The sequence below is a fragment of the Ictalurus punctatus genome, chromosome 4 (assembly GCF_001660625.3).
Source record: "Ictalurus punctatus breed USDA103 chromosome 4, Coco_2.0, whole genome shotgun sequence".
In the NCBI taxonomy this organism is placed as follows: Eukaryota; Metazoa; Chordata; class Actinopteri; order Siluriformes; family Ictaluridae; genus Ictalurus; species Ictalurus punctatus.
The window spans coordinates 1,192,501-1,210,521 of record NC_071284.1 but is presented as its reverse complement, the minus strand read 5'-3'; the positions used below and the strand labels follow the sequence as shown (position 1 = coordinate 1,210,521).

The 18,021-nt window shown below is 42.0% G+C and overlaps 1 protein-coding gene across 2 annotated transcripts in view; it reads right to left on the bottom strand.

The window, feature by feature from the left end:
- Nucleotides 1-214: 214 nt before the first annotated feature.
- The window catches only part of luzp2 (leucine zipper protein 2), a 100,113-nt gene continuing 82,306 nt past the window's right edge, over nucleotides 215-18,021 (bottom strand). Inside the window, exons 7-12 of one of the 2 annotated variants that reach the window (XM_047152512.2) lie at nucleotides 17,580-17,642; nucleotides 15,601-15,675; nucleotides 15,197-15,364; nucleotides 6,616-6,717; nucleotides 1,290-1,364; nucleotides 215-642 (exon numbers count right to left, since the gene is read on the bottom strand). In XM_047152512.2, the coding sequence (XP_047008468.2) occupies nucleotides 550-642; nucleotides 1,290-1,364; nucleotides 6,616-6,717; nucleotides 15,197-15,364; nucleotides 15,601-15,675; nucleotides 17,580-17,642 (576 nt within the window). In that variant the 3' untranslated portion in view covers nucleotides 215-549. The remainder of the gene's footprint in view (nucleotides 643-1,289; nucleotides 1,365-6,615; nucleotides 6,718-15,196; nucleotides 15,365-15,600; nucleotides 15,676-17,579; nucleotides 17,643-18,021) is intronic. The other variant, XM_047152513.2, reaches the window with a different exon arrangement.

The window sequence follows — 18,021 nt, the reverse complement described above, 5'->3', positions numbered from 1 at the left end:
CCGTGGCCGAGGGCGGAGACGATCAGAGGCGTGCGTATTGAGTGAACGTGTCTCTGGCCTGTGGTGCAAGTCCACAAAGTTCTCGACTACAAATACCACAAATCAAAAGATGTCTACAATCTCTGGAGAAATCCCAAAAAACTCAAAAGGATAAAATAACAGACGTGTTATTATTATTATTATTATTATTATTATTATTATTATTCTTTTTAAAAAAAAAAAAAAAAAAAAAAAAAAGAGAGAGAAAGAAAGAAAAGACCAGTACCGTTATTAACGTGAAACCTAAAAGTCTATAGTGCATGCCGTTGTACTAAGCTGCTGGATCTCGGGTCAAACTCGGACATTTGGGGATCCTTCTCTACAATAGCAGTGATACTTACACTGTGTGTATCAGTGTGTGTGTGTGTGTGTGTGTGTGTGTGTGCTTTCTATTCACTGTGAGTGACAGATCAGGGGAGTTAAACTGATTAAAACCGATACCACACGGAAAAAATCTGCCTTTTAGTCTTTTAGTCGCGTTGGTCCAGCTGTGTCGTTTAGAGTCGTGTCTCAGTCGCGTTGGTCCAGCTGTGTCTTTTTTCCTCCCTCCGTCTCCCTGCTGTTTGCGGACATCTGTTCGTCGGGGTGTTCCAGAGTCCTCGGCTGTACAGGTGAGACAGAGGAAATGATCAATCGTTAGAGGATTGAATATGAGATCTGAATATGTCAATAGGTCAGTGCGGCCTTTTTTAGCCGCTCGCGATACTCAGAAGAAACGTGCCGATCCCGACATACGACACCGGGCGATAGTGTGTGGCGTAAGCCACGCCCACAATGTTACGGTACGGAACAGATGCCTAATAAATGGCAAAATAAGCTCCCTAAGGTTACAGAGAAGGTGTCGAGTACTATGGAGGTATATTGCAGATCATTTTCAAAAGCAGTTGCAGAAATTGTGACATAATTCAAATGAAAACGCAGATGGATGTTTTACACGAGTGTACTGTGTCCAAAAGTCCACTTGCGATAGCATTTATGTTTCACAAGTTATGGCCATGTCATATCGAAATAGCAATAACAATCACTCCGTTTGCTCTTTCACTTCCTCGGGGTCGTATACGGTGACCTGAGCAGATAAAAACCTTTACTGAATGGATTAAAGTAGTGATGATGATGTCAATTATTATTATTATTATTATTAGTAGTAGTAGTAGTAGTAGTAGTAGTAGTAGTAGAAATAGGTGGATGTTGTTGTTGTTGTTGTTGTTGTTGTTGTTGTTGTTGTTGTTGTTGTTATGTTGCTTTTGTACCTGGTGGTGAGCAGGTGGGTCTGATTTCTCCACAGATGTTCTCTCAGTTTGATTCTGGAAACATTCAGCACCCACCTGAGCAGTGAAATAAGGAACATTTCAGAATAAACACAACAACATGTTTATATCCATAAGCTTCGGTCCAAAAATCCACACGGGGAAAGTTCCTCGTATTCAGAGTCGGGTTACTCACGAGGAGCTTTTACATTTTTATATCAGGTTATTAAAATCACCTGCATGTAGTTCACTCCTCCAAGGCTGCCAGATTTTTAGGGTTTTATTCGGAGGTTTTTCAAAAGCATCTCGAGCACAAACACTCGCCGTTAAACATGAACGAAGACTCAAACACAAAATGCAAACCATGCATGATATATGAATGGGAAACAGTCAAATCAACATTGAATTGTAATCTAAGATTATGACAATATGCAGGTTTTGACATTAATATCGGCACCCTTGGTGAATATGAGCAAAGAATGCTGTGAAAAATTTGTCTTTGTTGTTTCATTTTTTGATCTTTTGTTAAAAAAATCCACTCGACCCGTCCTCTTCACAGTGCGTTGAGACGATATAGACACACGTCCAATTCCAGGTCCATTCATAACATTTCCAGTTGAATGGAACTTCTTAATCATTGCCCTGATGGTGGAAATGGGCGTTTTCAATGCTTGTGCTATTTTCTTATAGACACGCCCCATTGTGTGAAGCTCAACAACCTTTTGCCGCACATCACAGCTACATTCCTCGCTCTCACCCATCGTGATGAATGACTAAGGGAATTTGGCCTGTGTGTTACCTCATATGTATACCCCTGTGAAACAGGAAGTCATGGTTGAACAATTTCCTGTTCTAGTCATCCAAGTGTACTAAAAACATGTAAAATATCAATGGGACTATACTTCAAATAAATTATTCTTATATGATTTCATAGGGGTGCCAATAATTGTTGCACACATATATTTAACAGAGATTTTTTTTTTTTGATAAACCTGCGTTTTGTTTACAATTGTTTGATATCCATGAGAGCAGAGCATTTGTGTGAATTTTTTGAGCAGAAGATCAGAAGGTTGCACGACTGCCGCTCGGGTGCCGAACAGACCGCTCTGTTTCAGCACCAGAATGTTTTGGACAGCTTGAAAGCGCGTGGCTGCAAGGCGGGGCAGCAGAAGCACACACGGCTGGCGGATAGTGAGTGGAGTGGAGCGGCAGCAGTTCACCCTCCAGCAGACGCCGGGAGGATATAAGAAGCCCGCAGAAGCACAGAGGGGTGAGATACGTCTCCGCACTTGATGTCACCGACGCCTCTGTCTGTTTTCCTTACGGACGCAGATATAGAAGACGCCAGCATTGACGAAGGCGCTCCGTGGACCATCTGCCCCCTCGGCCGACACCCACGACCAGCGCCTGGCTCCTTGGGCCTCGCCTCGAGCCAGCTACAGCCATATTGCCGCGCCCCACGCCAGGAAGACGGCCCTGTGTGACACCTTCCACTAAAACCCTCACCATTCCCCTCTCCTCACAAATGAAAATAAACCAGTCTTCTGCATTTAACCTGTCTGTGTTCGGCCCTCCGCAGCCCGAGCGGCTTTTACAGAGTCACAGCCTCTGTAAAAACTCACAAGGTGACGTTAGAGGTTTTAGAGATTTGTCGTTACATAAAGTAGAGAAGAAAGAACAGCTCTCGCTTATCCTTATCAGAGGACCGTTCGAGATTGTTACTCTAACTGTTTTAACTGTACATTCTAGCAAATCATTTACTTATTTATTTATTTCACCACCAGCACATTCGGTTGTAGAAAGTTCACAAGGGTCACATCGTTCTTCGTAACAGTGTGATTAATGCAGACGTAAGCGCGCTTCAGTCTGAAGGCGTTCTAATCGTTCATCCGGGTGGTGTACGGAGCCTGGTAAATAATTAAAGTTGCACTGGAAATGTGTTTTGTTATGATTATTTCTAAATGCAGATCGACCTTCGGCACTTTGGTTAAAGAGCGTTAATTCTCTGCTCCTATAAGGAGTCGATTTAATAAATACTAATAGATCTAAGCTCCCAGAAGATCAGATGACAGCCGCAAATTTCATCGAAAATTCTGACCTGCCAACCCTGAAGAGTAATGATGCGTAGTCAGGGTATAAACGCAGGGCCTTTCGAATCAATTTCACATCATTTGTTTAAGATAGAAAATGGAGTGTGTGTGTGTGTGTGTGTGTGTGTGTACAGTATGCAGGGTTTTACGGTAACACCAGGGGTAAAAATAAATAAATAAAAGCTCCATGTTCGAGTGCCCTTTTAGGTAACATTAGGAAAGTTTCCTTTCTTCTTATTCTAGGAAGAAGACGTTATGAGCTGAAGCGGTTAAGACGTTGGAGTTCTGATCAGAAGGTTGTGAGTTCAAGCTCCAGCGCTGCCGAGCCGCCTCTGTTGTATAAAAATAAGATAACTGTAAGTCGCTCTATCGGTGCGTTTACACGGACCACAATAATCCGATATTAAGACGATACTCTGATTAAGAAACCAGCATGTAAACAGAGATTATTGTTAACCTCAATCCGATTAAAGTCATACTCGAAGTGAACACGAACGGAATTAAGACGTCATGTCAGAAGCTTTTTTTTTTTCCCCTCCCAAGCACCTGTTTACCGTAAAACCCCGTATATACTCACACTCTGCATTTGCGCACTGCTGCACTAACCACCAAATGAGAGCAAATAGCCTTTTAGATCACGTTCTAATATCATCACCTTTACAAGGATTTGTAAAGTGTCAGATTTGACACTTTGCTGTAGGTCTATTTAGTCTTTTTGTTTAAAAAAAAATATCTTCATATTTGACCATTTCTCGAGCAAAACCTTAAAGTGGTATCCCCAATTAACCGATTTTAGCTAGATCAGTGTCTGACGTTAGTTAAGTCAAACATGTATTTATCGATTTTATTTCACATTAATGAAGTCAAAACGTTCTCCGGTGAGCGCGACAGGAACAGAGGACGCCGCGGAAGCGTGATTTTCCATCGGGAAAACCGAGCCGAGACCAGAGCGACGGTCAAAACGTTACGGATGTGAGGTGAGAGGGCGGGGACGGGGGCGGGGCTTCCAGAGAGAGTCACTTCAGAGAGTGGAAATCAGAGAGTGTGTGTTAAATCAAGTGTTTTTTATTGTCATTCCTCTATACAGCTTTTTATAGGTTGAAATGAAATTTCATTTCCCCATGATCGTGGTACAACGCATAATTTCACTTCTTCTTCTTCTTCTTCTTCTTCTTTTTTTTTTAAGTGATGTAATTCATAAAAACATTATTCATAAAAAAAACCTTTCATAAATTCTCCAGCATTCCTTTATAACAGATTAATACGATACATATAAACGCCCTTGAAATCCAGCGTTCCAACCTTTTGGTTTGTAATGGAGGACATTTGATTATCTTATTACAAGACAATGTGTGTGTGTGTGTGTGTGTGTGTGTGTGTTGAAACAGATTATGTATAAGTGTGTTTTCTTCATGCGGTGCAGAATAATCTTAACTCTTAAGTGGGGTGAAATGTTTAAAGGTGATATAAACTCTCTTACACACACACACATTGGTACGGTCAAGGACCTTTTTACAATTCGTTTCCACTCGAGCGTCGTCCGTACGCTTCTCTTTATATCAAATCAGAACTCTTGAAGTTGGCTGGGATGCAGAATATTAAACATTCGTCTTGTCTTTTATTACGTTTTATTTATGTCATCTTTTCCCTATAATGTCAGTAGTGTAAGTGCTTGTAAGGATACACAGACATGTATAACAGTATATCCTGAATAATAAATATATTATATATATCCATCCATCCATCCATCTTCTACCCCTTACTCCTTCCTCAGGGTCGCGGGGGAACCTGGAGCCAATCCCAGGGAGCATCGGGCACAAGGCGGGGTTATTATATATATATATATTTATATATATGTGCTGGAGATATTTTAATTTCCAGTTTGTGGATTCTATTTAATTGGCAAAAATGCTGGTGATTCATCCTGCACTCGCGGGTTGTCCAATTAAGTCGGCTTTCATGCTAGGAGGTTGTTTTGTTGTTTTTTTTTCTTTCTCAACCGCCGGCGAATATTTTCACATGTAGTTCTCACAGCGCGGCTCGGAGAACGCCGCAGCTGCAAATCACAGGTTTATATTAATGCGCTCGTCTGAATCTAATCTTTCTATAGTAACAGCTCATTCACAGGAACTCGTACCGCAGACGCTCCATACGAACAGAGTAAAAAATAAAAATGTCCCGTTTTCTGCGTGGACACGTTTATTTATCGTGAGAGGACGACAGAAAGTAGGCTGAAGATGAGCGGATGAGCAGACGGGCGCTCAGTGGGCGGGTTTTCTTCACAGGACAGCCCACTGAATTAACACAAGCACCCGTATTATTTTATTAATTCAGCAAACGTCCTACACACACGTTAGCTTGATTTATCGTGGCGTAGCTTCATTAAGCTGTGTGCACGGTTAAGCGTTGTAGAATGGTGTAAAAATAATAATAAAATGTCAAATAATCGGATGTGCTGGATCAAGTGCTGTTCTATGCGCTGCAGAATGTTGAGTGGAAGTGGAAGCCATTTTGTTAAATTGCAACAGGGATTGTTGTGATCATGACAGCTAGGACTAGGTCGTGCGGGTCCTGCGCCTAATCGGAACGCCGCGTCCAGAAACTCGGCTTCGGCATCTGCAGAACGTTCGCCACGTAACTACGGGAGTTCATTCGCTGACTCTGAATACGGCCCTTAGACACGGCTCTGTCGGTATGGTTGATAATGTCATGTCACTATTCAGTGAGATGAATCTGCTCTGCGCAACGTTCCTCGCCTCTGCTCGTCTCTCCATTCTGCCGCTCTGTATCTGTCTGTACCGTGACATATTGATACAGATTCCTCATTCTGTTTTCAACCTCACCAACAAGGGAAGCTCATATCACACACTGGCAGGCTGATCCGCAGGATATTTGTCAACTCGGAGACAGTGTGGGAATATAAAAACAAGTAGCGTCCGTGTCTATCCGTTACAAACAAATGTCATTTTAACAAGTTCGATATCTGCCCTCAAACTTTTTAGCAGTAATATACACATTTGTACCTGCCAGCGATAATTTCCCATGCTGCTCGAGAAACGCAGTGCTTTTACTGTAATCAGTCAAGTATTGATCTAAGCACGGGTTTAGCATTTAGAGGAGAATTGTGAATGGTTTCTGATGCCGGAAAGATGCTCTGAAACTCAATGAGCTGCATATTAGGATTAAAAAAAAATTAAATAAAAAAAGCTGTTAAAAATGTAAAAACACTGAACGTTTACCTTGACCATCTGGCAGGCCTTGACTCCTGTACCGTCTCTCCTCATTAGCTCCGTGTTCACAGACGATTTACTTGTTGTGATCCTGGGAACTTTTGGGATGTCCTTAAAGCAAAGATGAGAAAGAAATACGGCTTCAGTGCAATCGTACTGCCACGGAAAGAGAAAGGAAACTGTGAACTGGTCTCATTGGGAAACCTTTCCAACGGGTCTGGAGTCTCCGAGTTACTGGTTTAAATTAACCTCTTAGATGCCGAGCCTGTTTCTGAGCTTTTCGTTGTTGTTGTTGTTTTTTTCTAACTAAAAGAGACCACCAGGATGTCATATGCTACTACGATACATCTTCAGTTTATGAGTAATTGCGGTATATATTATGGATGTGAACCTCAGACCTCCATATGACACGATTTTGATTCATAAGGCAAAAATGCGATATTTAATAACACCACAGAATCAGCTATGATAGGATGAGAATGAATTACGCTCAGTTTAAACATGTGAATTATTGTGTTCACACACCAGTTGAAATAGTAATGGATTTATGATCGTTACATCAATTCATTTCAGTCACTGCCTTTAAAAATCGATGCATTATTTTCATGAACTTTATAAGCAGGAAGTGAACAAACACTTTTCTTTTATTATTATTATTATTATTATTATTATTACTCGTCTTTGTTTTGGAGATAGACTTGGGTGAGTTGCTTATGTTACACTGCATGAGGCTACTATTTCATGCCACAGCTTCTTTAATTATAGAGCAAAATTCCCCAAATTAGCCTAAAAACAAACAAATAAAACACTATTACGTACAGTAATATAGCAGCATCATTTCATATCTGTTCTGTAAAGTGAAATATCTAGTCTAGATACTCACAAAATCCACCTTTAGTGTACAAAATAAAAAAAAAATAAAAAAACAACAACAACAACAACAACAACAAAAAAGCAGAAAGCGGAAACTCGTCTGTCCTGAAGATGTGTGAAAACTTAACGTTACAGCTTTAAGCGCTGACACTGGAGACTCCTTCCATACGTTACATAAACACACTTCCCCTTAAAGAAAACGTCACCGTGTCTATGATTATTTTAATCCGTCTCTGTGGAGCGTCTGCCGTACGAGTGCCTGTGAATTCGCTGTTACTATGGAAACGATGACATATTAGAACGAGCGCACTGATATGAACATGTCCGACCGTCAGAGCCGCTGTTGTAGAAAATGAATCGACAAGCCTTCGGTATAACAATAATGAATGACCTCTCACAAATCTGTAGCTGGGACTAAAATAGCACCTGTGTGATAAAGACAAAGGAACGGGACTCTTTAAAGCGATGCAGGAAAAAGCAGATGGTTAGTAACTCGTGAGGAATTATAATGTGTTTGTACACAGACGGTTTGAGGTGTATGGAAGACTTTGTAAGTAGTAGTGTGTGTACGCATCGGCACGATTTAATTTCATTGTCTAGCACTTAATGCTGACGGGAACAATACCGATTTACAGCTCACTTGAACATAATTCAAGACTGTACCATCTTGCTTTGTGGTGCATTTCAGTTCAGCGGCGCAGAGGGGAATAGAAACGCAGTGGTGACCGGGGATTCCAGCGAATAAGTGTTGATGTAGCTTGATTCAAAGCTCTCGAGTGGAGAACGTAGACTAGACGTGTCAGACTCAAGGCCCACGGGTTAAACACTTCCTGCTGGTTCGTTTCATTCGGCCCGTGTGAACGCACAAAAAAATCCTCACACCATCTAGAATTCACAGCAGACCCACAGCCTAGCAGCCACCATGTTCCGTACGTGCTGGTTAAAACCAACACCCGTCTGCTGGGTTTGATGCAGGTCAGACCAGCGTCTAGAAATGATTCAGAAACACATCAGGTGTTGGTGTTCGGTGCGATTCCATGATGGCTGGAGAAACCATCTTTAACTTTCAGTAAAACTCCAGAGATCTGGTCATCAGAAAGGTTTTCAGCATCCGCTGCTTAAGAAACATCCATGCGCTTCCTCCCACGCCTGAGCGGCCTCCGCACCGACACGCTGAAACGTCTGAGCATGACTTTAATACAGAATCCATGTATTAGTAGTGTGTTAATTAAAATAGTATATATTAATAGTGTCTTCAATGAGCTGACCCATTTTTATACTTGTGTACTTGTCTAAAGGCCCGTTCACTTCACACCAAGAACGGTGACGGTAACTATAACTATAAAGATATAGTTTTAAAAAATCGTCCTATATTTAAAAGACTAGTGGAATCAGTAACAGAAGAGCTGTGGATTCTGTACAGCTCCACTGGAACTGGATTCTGTCGTACACTCTGGTGCTTGGTGCTGGGTCGTTGGGTCGGTGGTTTTGATGATGTAGTTATGCAGGACACAAGTGGCCCACATTTTGAGGCTGCAGCTTGATCCTTCTTTGATACACTTCAACCACTTCTCCACCATCCTCCTGTCCCTTGACAGCCTTTAGTTATATATCCATCTAGCCTCATATAGGTCCTTTCCAGAGAAGGGGCGCATTGTATTCCGGGACAGTGGGAAGGCCTCATCAGCCACAATCACATGAGGGCTTGGTTGTGAGAATCCAGGCAGTGGTCCTGGTTAAGAGATTGCCAAGTTGTCATTTTTTCATTGCTTTGAGCAAAGATGCACCACTGCATCACTGTTGGAGCCATGGCCACCAACATCAGTTATGGTCAAGTAATACCTGTGGTCAACCAGGGCCATAGAGAAGCCACCTTTGTAATTATAAAAGGTGGATCCAGAGTTTGATGGCACGATGATGAAGATGATGACGAAAGTAAAGCAGCGGCAGGTCATATTCATCCATTTTCACCAAACAGACAGTTATATTGTTCGTCGGTGTGGACGCAAATATAGTTATCGTTGTAGTTCTCGTTCTCGTTATCGTCTTTGGTTTGAACGAGCCTTAATGCTAGCTATATTGAACATATACTAAGAGATTTTATTTCACATTTGTGAAATAAACACATCAAAAACTCAAGAAAGCAAGAGCGCATGAGATGGGGGAAGGGGGCGGAGTTCCATGAAGCGTCTGTTAATATCAAGGATCTTTAATATGTCAGTTGGCTCATCTGTCGTTTCATTGTGGAGAATACGACTGCTCTTTTGGTGAGTTTTGAGGCATAATAGGATTATATCATACCAGTGTATAGTCTCAGAATGGATCCTTCCATCGCTTTTCGGTTGTTGCATGTTACCTACAAACGCACAGCCGGCACTGAAAACACAAATGAAGTTGTCTTCCGTTCACGTTTGGTTTTATGCACCTGTATATCTGCCACCGACTTATATTTACCGTAGTGCATCCTGCTATGAATCTGATTCTGCACCTGTAATATCTGAAATCAGGGATATTCCTCACACCTGTCTACTTCAGACCACAGTATTGCTACACAACATGTTTATTTATGAGCCTTAAAGTAGCAAGAGGAGCCTAAACTTCCTTTTATTGCTCATTTCAAACACCCAAATTTCACATCAACGGGTTTCCAAGCCATTGTTTTCTGTACTAGCAGAGAGATATTCTGCATATTTACTCAGCGCTGACACTCACAGCACGACATCCGGAGGACAATTAGTGCAGTTTATCAGCTAAATAGACTAACACTGCAAAACAAAGCGATTATATAGTGCATTATCTTAAAGGATATATGGCATCAAATATTCATATACCACTATATTGTATAGTAGATCATTTAAATGATATCATTTAGATTATAATATAGTCACAATTCAGCCCTCTAGCAGAAATACAGACGTGGTAAATGACCTGCTAAAAAGTCAGTAATAATTTAACACCTGTTCTAAAATCCGATGCTTTTATGATCTAGGTGATGCAGCATTTAAATATCATCCTGATGAAAAAACAGCAGTAGAATCTGGAGTAAAATCCACATTTCCATAATCAAGTAGCACTCTGACAGATGTGAGCTATTCATGTCTGTTAAATTCTCATGCCAGTTTGGTCAGGAGGTGTCGATTGATATTCTGATATTAAAATAAAAACACCGTAGCCATGACAACGCTTCAGACTGACATGTCCTACCTAGAATACCCTAACTACCTAGACTAGCTTGTTATCTAGATTCGATTTATCATTACGATTATTAAAGTTGTAGTAAAACTCGGTGTAACTCTGGTGACGAGAAGGTTAATTGCTGGAAATGAAGAGAATTTGAAACTGTAGATGCAGCCGAGTGGGACGTCACGTCATGTCAACCAACTTGTGACTCTGTGACTTGGTCATTAGATGTAAAATGTGCACTAGCAGTTGAGAACCAAATAAAGCAGAGTGTGAGAGCAGTCTAAAGGTCAATTCATATTGGACATGTTGCATCAAGACCTCATTTATACTGTCGATGCATTGTGCACAGTAACGGTAGTCAGAGGAAGCTGAGGAGGTAATGGTCTGCACTTATATAGCGCTTTTTAACCTTTGCCGTTCTACAAAGCGCTTTACACTGGTTCTCATTCACCCTCACACACCAACGGTAGCAGAGCTGCCATGCTAGCTTGCCATCGGGGGCAACTCGGGGTTCAGTGTTTTGCCCAAGGACACTTCGGCATGGGGAGTCACGTGAGCCAGGAATCAAACCGCCGACCCTACGATTAGTGGACAACCCGCTCTACCACCCGATCCACAGCCGCCCACGACAGGTGAAAGTGAACAACAGGTGAGTGTGATTAGTAAACGGGAAAATTTTCTGAGAGGGGGTGTGGCCAAAAGGCGGGCGTGATTGTCGGCAGGGGATTCCGGTAGCTCTGGAACCAGGCTTATTCCATAAATTATTCAACATTAAACAGTTAATATCTTTCGGGGGGGGGGGGGGGGGGGGGGGTGTCACCAGAAATATAGATTTATCTCCTCATAACTGATCACCAAATGTTGTTTTTTAGCACTGGATGCTAAAACAGTATGAACATGACACAGCTAGTGTGAATTCATTCAGTGTAATTAGTCTTTGTAATTGGTCTAAGTTTAGCTTATGTTTTATGACTGATTTTAGAGATAAATTAATGTATATATTGATTTATATATTGGCCAAAAGATAAATAAATGTCTGATTGATTTATATCATATATAAGGAATCATAGACTTTATCATGTGGGTCAAAAAGCTAACGGTCCAATCAAACTTAAACGTAAACATAACGAGGCACCGCTAAACGAAAGCAGAAACGTGAATGACGTGGCGTCACGCAGGAAATTTCTGCAGAATTATAGGCTAAGAACTACAAGACCTGCATGAGCAAGAACAAACGCTCTGTTTTTTCCCCCCGAAGAGTCAACAATGTCACGATTGAACTTCTTACCTTTTATGAGCGATGATATATGTCAGTTGACATTTTTAGGCAAAGTACTTGTTAAGCATTATGATAAGTGTCAGAAGATGAAGTATACTACCAGGAGGAGATTGGCAGTTCTCCCAACACCCACACTCGCTTCAAAACATTCTCTTCTCTTCTCTCTCCCCCTCCTCCACCCTCCCCTACCTCTCTCACTGAACATGACTTTTCCATGTTCTTTTCAAGCAAGGTTACATCAATCAGGAACCAGTCCTCAACCCCAGACACGCAAATACCAGCTCCTCCACCATGTAACTCTCAGCTGGCCTCCTTCTCTCCTCTCTCAGAGACTGATGTCTCAAAACTCCTCCTCTCTAGCCGTCCTACAACCTGTCCTCTTGACCCTATCCCTTCTCACCTTCTTCAGACCATCTCTCCCATGCTACAACCTGTACTCATACACGTCTTTACTACCGGAACCTCCTGTACCTCATTTAAGCAGGCCCGGGTTACCCTGCTGCTTAAAAAAAAGAACGACACGTAACCCTGCTGGAGTTGATAGCTACAGACCTGTTTCCCTCCTCCATTTTATTTCCAAAATCCTTGAAAGAACTGTTTTTAATCAACTCTCCATCTTTCTCACACAGAACCACCTCCAAGACACCAAGCATTCCGGCTTCAAAAGCAGTCACTCCACGGAGACCGCTCTGCTTTCCGTCACTGAAACCTTGCGATTGGCAAGAGCAAGCTCGAGATCATCTGTCCTCATCCTACTCGACCTCACTGTTGCTTTCGTCACTGTGAACCATCAGATCCTCCTGTCGACCCTCTCCAGCCTGGGCGTCACCGGAACGGTTCTGCGCCGGGTGGAATCATAACTCACAGGCAGATCCTTCAAGGTATTGAGGAGGGGAGGAGCTTCTGAAACTCAGTAACTCACAACTGGTGTTCCCCAGGGGTCGGTTCTGGGTCCACTGCTCTTTTCTAGTTGTACTACATCTCCGGGGCCTGTGATGGAGTCTCACGGCTTCTCACTTCATGACACCCTGCTCTATTTGTCCTTCCAGCCTGACGATCCATCCGTCTCTGCGCAAAACTCTGCCGGCTTGTAGGACATCTCGGACTGGATGAGCGAACACCACCTTTAGCTCAAATTGGCAAAATCTGAGCTTCTCATCATCCCAGCCTGTCCCTCGATCAACCACAACCTCACTTTGGATAAAAGCTTCTGCTAAATGGATAAATGTAAATGTAAGTACGGAGATATACACACTAACTACAATTCACCATGAGGTTAGTATTTGATTTAAAACGTCATAATATCAAGCATTATCGATGCTTTTCTGTCAACTAAAGAGTGGCCACTAAAGAGATTTCAAAAACTGAACAATTCAATCTAATGTATTTATAAGTATCAGATGGGGAGACTACAGTATAGTGCACGTAAACACAGCTGGTTTTATACTGTTCGTAGCCAGGAATCATGTCGTGTTTGTTTTTTCTAAACAACCATTTGAGCTTGATATGCCAAAAACTTTCTTAAAGACGTATTATTATTATTATTATTATTATTATTATTATTATTATTATTATTATTATTGTGTTTACATTTTACATCAACCGGATTCAGAGATCTGCTGCACATGACAGTGGCCCCTTGATAAATATGAGTAAAGAAGGATATATTTGTTCATAAAAATTCTCTGCTCTCATGGATATCAAACATTTGCAAACACAACACAGGTTTATCCTTTGTTCAATATAGGTGTGCAACAATTAATGGCGCCCTTTTAGTCAGTACTTTGTGCTAGCTCGCTTTGCCAAGATAACAGCTCTGAGTCTTCTCCTATAACGCCTGATGAGGTTGGAGAACACATGGTGAGGGATCTGAGAGCGTTCCTCCGTACAGAACCTCTCCAGATCCTTCACATTTCCAGGTCCACGCTGGTGGACTCTCCTCTTCGGTTCACCCCACAGGTGAGAATATCCTTGTGTGACACACACATATAATGTGTTCATGTCAGTTTTATAATGCTAAGTGTCATGGCGCTGATATTCTCAAGCATGTTTGGTTTTCTCTGTGATGAATTGCATATAGAGTGAAACCGTCTGTGACTGGCAGCAAGAACAGCAATGAGACAGCGGCGATGAGAGTCCGAGAGGAATTCAAATTCATCGTCATCTCCCGTCTGTAATCATCAGAGGACACTGAAATCTTGCAGCCACCATATCTTGATGTCTGAAGCCAATATCTTTCAGGAACTGCTGGAATTTCGTTGTGTTGCACACGGACGTCTTGGAAATTGGAGTGTTTCTAAGAATTGCCTGGCTAATATAAATATTCCAACAAATATAAATACATGAACAATGCCTGAAAGCTTTTGGTAAAAGTTACATGGTGCACTAACAGGCCACAAGAGCTGCCTCCTCTCAGGGCTTGTTAAATATGAAGTATGTTCCACTCACACTTTCTCCAAAAGCACATACTAATGAATATTTCACTCATACAGACACTGTGTGTGTGTGTGTGTGTGTGTGTGTGTGTGTGTGTGTGTGTGTGTGTGTGTGTGTGTGTGTGTGTGTGTTCAGTCTGGGATTCTGAGTTTAGTCATCATCGGTTGTTGGAACTGATTCGACTCTCAGTAGAGGAGCTCAGTGCAGTACAAATCTCAAAATGGATAAGCTGTAATGTTTCTTTAACACTTAAGATCAAAAGTAGTTTCTGTAACCGCCGTCAAGTTGATTATTTTCCAATAACAGCGTGCCCCGAAGCGTTTTATTCCATACACACAACAGCAATTTACAACTATTACAATGTTCAATTATTTAAAGAACGAGACGTCATACTTTTCATCCACTCGCACTCCCATTTAATGTTACGGAACGTCCGTGAAACAAGTCAACATACATTACAGCAGCGTTCCCTCACCAGCCGCATGTTTTTTTAGTCTCTCTTGAAGTTAATAAGACAAAAAAAAACGCAGCTCGTCATGTTACCCGAGAAACCGGGAAACTCCTCTGTCCTGACTGTTACAAAGCACTGACACTGGAGACTCCTTCCGTTACTTCTTAAACTGTTTACATGGATCGTCTGCCGTAGTTGTCCCCGTGAACGAGCTGTTACTATAGAGACGATAACGTATTAGAACGAGCGCATTAATAATAAACAAACATGCACTGTTGTCAGAGCTGATGCTACAGGAAACGAATCGACACCCCACCCCCCCACCCCCGACCAATCAGATTGCTGGATTCCACAGCTCCATGGCGTACCTTCATGTGCGGCTCCCTGAAGGTGACTCTCGAGTTATTGAAGAACGGAGAGTACCGCATCAAGTGAGTGGGCGTGGCCGGCAGTCTGTGTAAATCCACCGTCTGGGTTTGTAGGACAGACGAGAAGCAGATATGGACCGTGTCCTTCAAAGCTCTCAGCTGGGACTCCTAAATCAAAATCCGGACAAAAAAGAAATGGATGGGAAACATTTCTAATCGTGACACATATTCTAATACTCTAAAATCAATGTCGTTTCTTTTCGCGCACGTCGCAGGACAAAAATCTCTAGCTTGAATTACGTCCTCAGCCGAGACGGAGAACGTGGAGAACATCCGAGGACAGGCTGATCCTAAAATATATTCAGCTTCTAGTGAAAGAGAGGTTTTAGCATTTCCCGTCTCACCTTGTCCAGCGCTGCTTTCTCCAGTTCCTCTTTGGCCACTCGTAGTTTGTTCTCCAGGTCCATGAGCTGCTGACCCTTCCCCAAAAAAGAAAGCATATTGCTTTATTAGTGTTCATCATAGGCATGGTTTCAATGCTTGAATCTGTTCTGTTCTGATTGATCAGTCGAAATACCGATGTGCACAGTCTTGCTGTTAAATCCCTAAATCCATGGACGGAATCTAATAAAAGGCACTACAATTGAATAAAAAAGTGCATTTGCATACTATTTGCGTAGCATACTGCAACACGCCCTGTATTTGCATATCATTTGCATACCGTACTGCGTAATATACCGTGACACCCCCCACACTCGCCCGGGACTGGGAATACGACGAGTGCAGCGTTTGTGTTTAACAGAGACTTTGCTTAACCAACTGATTCCCAATGCGATCCTCACACTGAGGGTTTCCAGATGGCACATGTGGATCAGAAAGTCAGAGAAAGCAGCAGAACTAAACGGAGGGGGCTGGCAGCGTTCCTGGATAACAGATGGTGTTACCCTGCGTGTATCGCTTTTCACGTTTCACTGATATCATACTATGGCAGTTAGCACAGAGCTACGGTATGTATTCATTTCTTTGTGACATTGTTAAGAGCAGTGCTATACAAATAAAACTGAATTGAATAGAATTTACCGAAGATGTGTTGTATAATAGATGACGGACATATCACCGCCATAGCATGCTTCGTTTATATGGTTACACGCTGAGCCGTTTTCTGCACTTTTAATGAGTTAGAAGTCACAATAAGACGATTTGCCGTATGCCGACGTAAGGGATGCGTCCAGCGCCACACCAACAACAAACTCATAGCATTGAGCCAATCAGCGTCTGCGACTTCAGTCGTTCAGAGAGTCACAGGGAAAACTTTGCATGTATTCAAAGTATGGTTATGCGTCTGCTTAAGATGATTTTCTGGGTGTGAGGTTGCCAGATTTTTCTTGAATAGACCAGATTAAGGTTTATCAATAGTTTGGAAACAATCGTCTTTAAACACAGGCACTCGCCTACTGTATATACCTGGGGGAAAAATAAATCAGGGATAGAAATCGCTGAATGAAATCGAGAGTGGGTCGTCCACTAATCGTAGGGTTGGCGGTTCGATTCCCGGCCCATGTGACTCCACATGGCAAGACACTGAACCCTGAGTTGCTCCCGATGGCAAGTTAGTGCCTTGCATGGCAGCTCTGGTAGCACTGGTGTGTGTGTGTGTGTGTGTGTGAATGAGAACCAGTATAAAGAGCTTTCCTGAATGTCCAGGATTAAAAAAGCGCTATATAAGTGCAGACCATTTAGCATTTAAAATGAAGGTCAGAGCACAGGTATCATAGGCATATCTCTGATCACACAGGATAATACAGGTACGGTTCTAGACATGGAGCACAGAAAATCAACTGGAAAGCCCGAGCACAAGGCTCAGAAATGCACGAATACAATCGGCAAGAAAGCAAAAAAACACTGACAGACAATATATGGCAAAGTAATCATGAAGAAAAACGCAGAAACGCTGAGTACAATCGGTTACAGACCAATGACAGGAGAGGGGCGGAGACAGGACTAGAACAGAAACAAAGGCACGTGGCCTGACAAAACACATGGCACACATGATGAGAGGGGAAATCCATTTATAACAGCTGCTTCATGTAAAAAAAACTCGAGTTTCAGAAGTGTAAAATAAATAAATAAATAAATAATAATAATAATAATAATAATAATAATAATAAGGCCCTTTAGCTTTGGGGTCGTGTTGTTGAATTCAGCAGCAGGTCTCCCGAGTATTTAAGTGAATCCTCTCAGAGCAGAGGTGCGCTGCTCAGAGATTCAATTAAAAGCACAGTTCAGGTGAAATCGCTTTTTTTTTTTTTTTTAAACAGGTTAATAACCCGCACGTTCCTTGCTCGGATTTAATTATGGCGGCTTTTCATCATTAGACACTTACTTTGAAAATTAAATCCTTCTTGCCGTATCTCAGCTCCTTCAGTTGGGCCTGGATTCTTTTAGACTGCAAAAAAAAAAAAAAAAAAAAAAAAAAAGTTAAGAGAAAATATGAGCTAGTATATAAACAGTAACAACTACAGCAGGTGGTTTCTTTTCCTGTTAAGATAAGCTGCTTGTGAAGGAGAAGGACCTTTAGAGAACAAATCGAGTAAAATGTAAAAACACTCAAATAACCTTTCACAGCAGCGCTGACCTGCACAGCTGGCCAGCTGTTTCAGTAAACACATGTACACTGACATTCGATCTTTTTAACCTCAAAGGACTCGCAGTGTGTGTGTGTGTGTGGTGTGTGTGTGTGTGTGTGTGTGTGTGTGTGTGTGTGTGTGTATGTGTGTGTGTGTGTGTGTGTGTGTGGTCATGTATTTGTCCTCATGATATTGGGA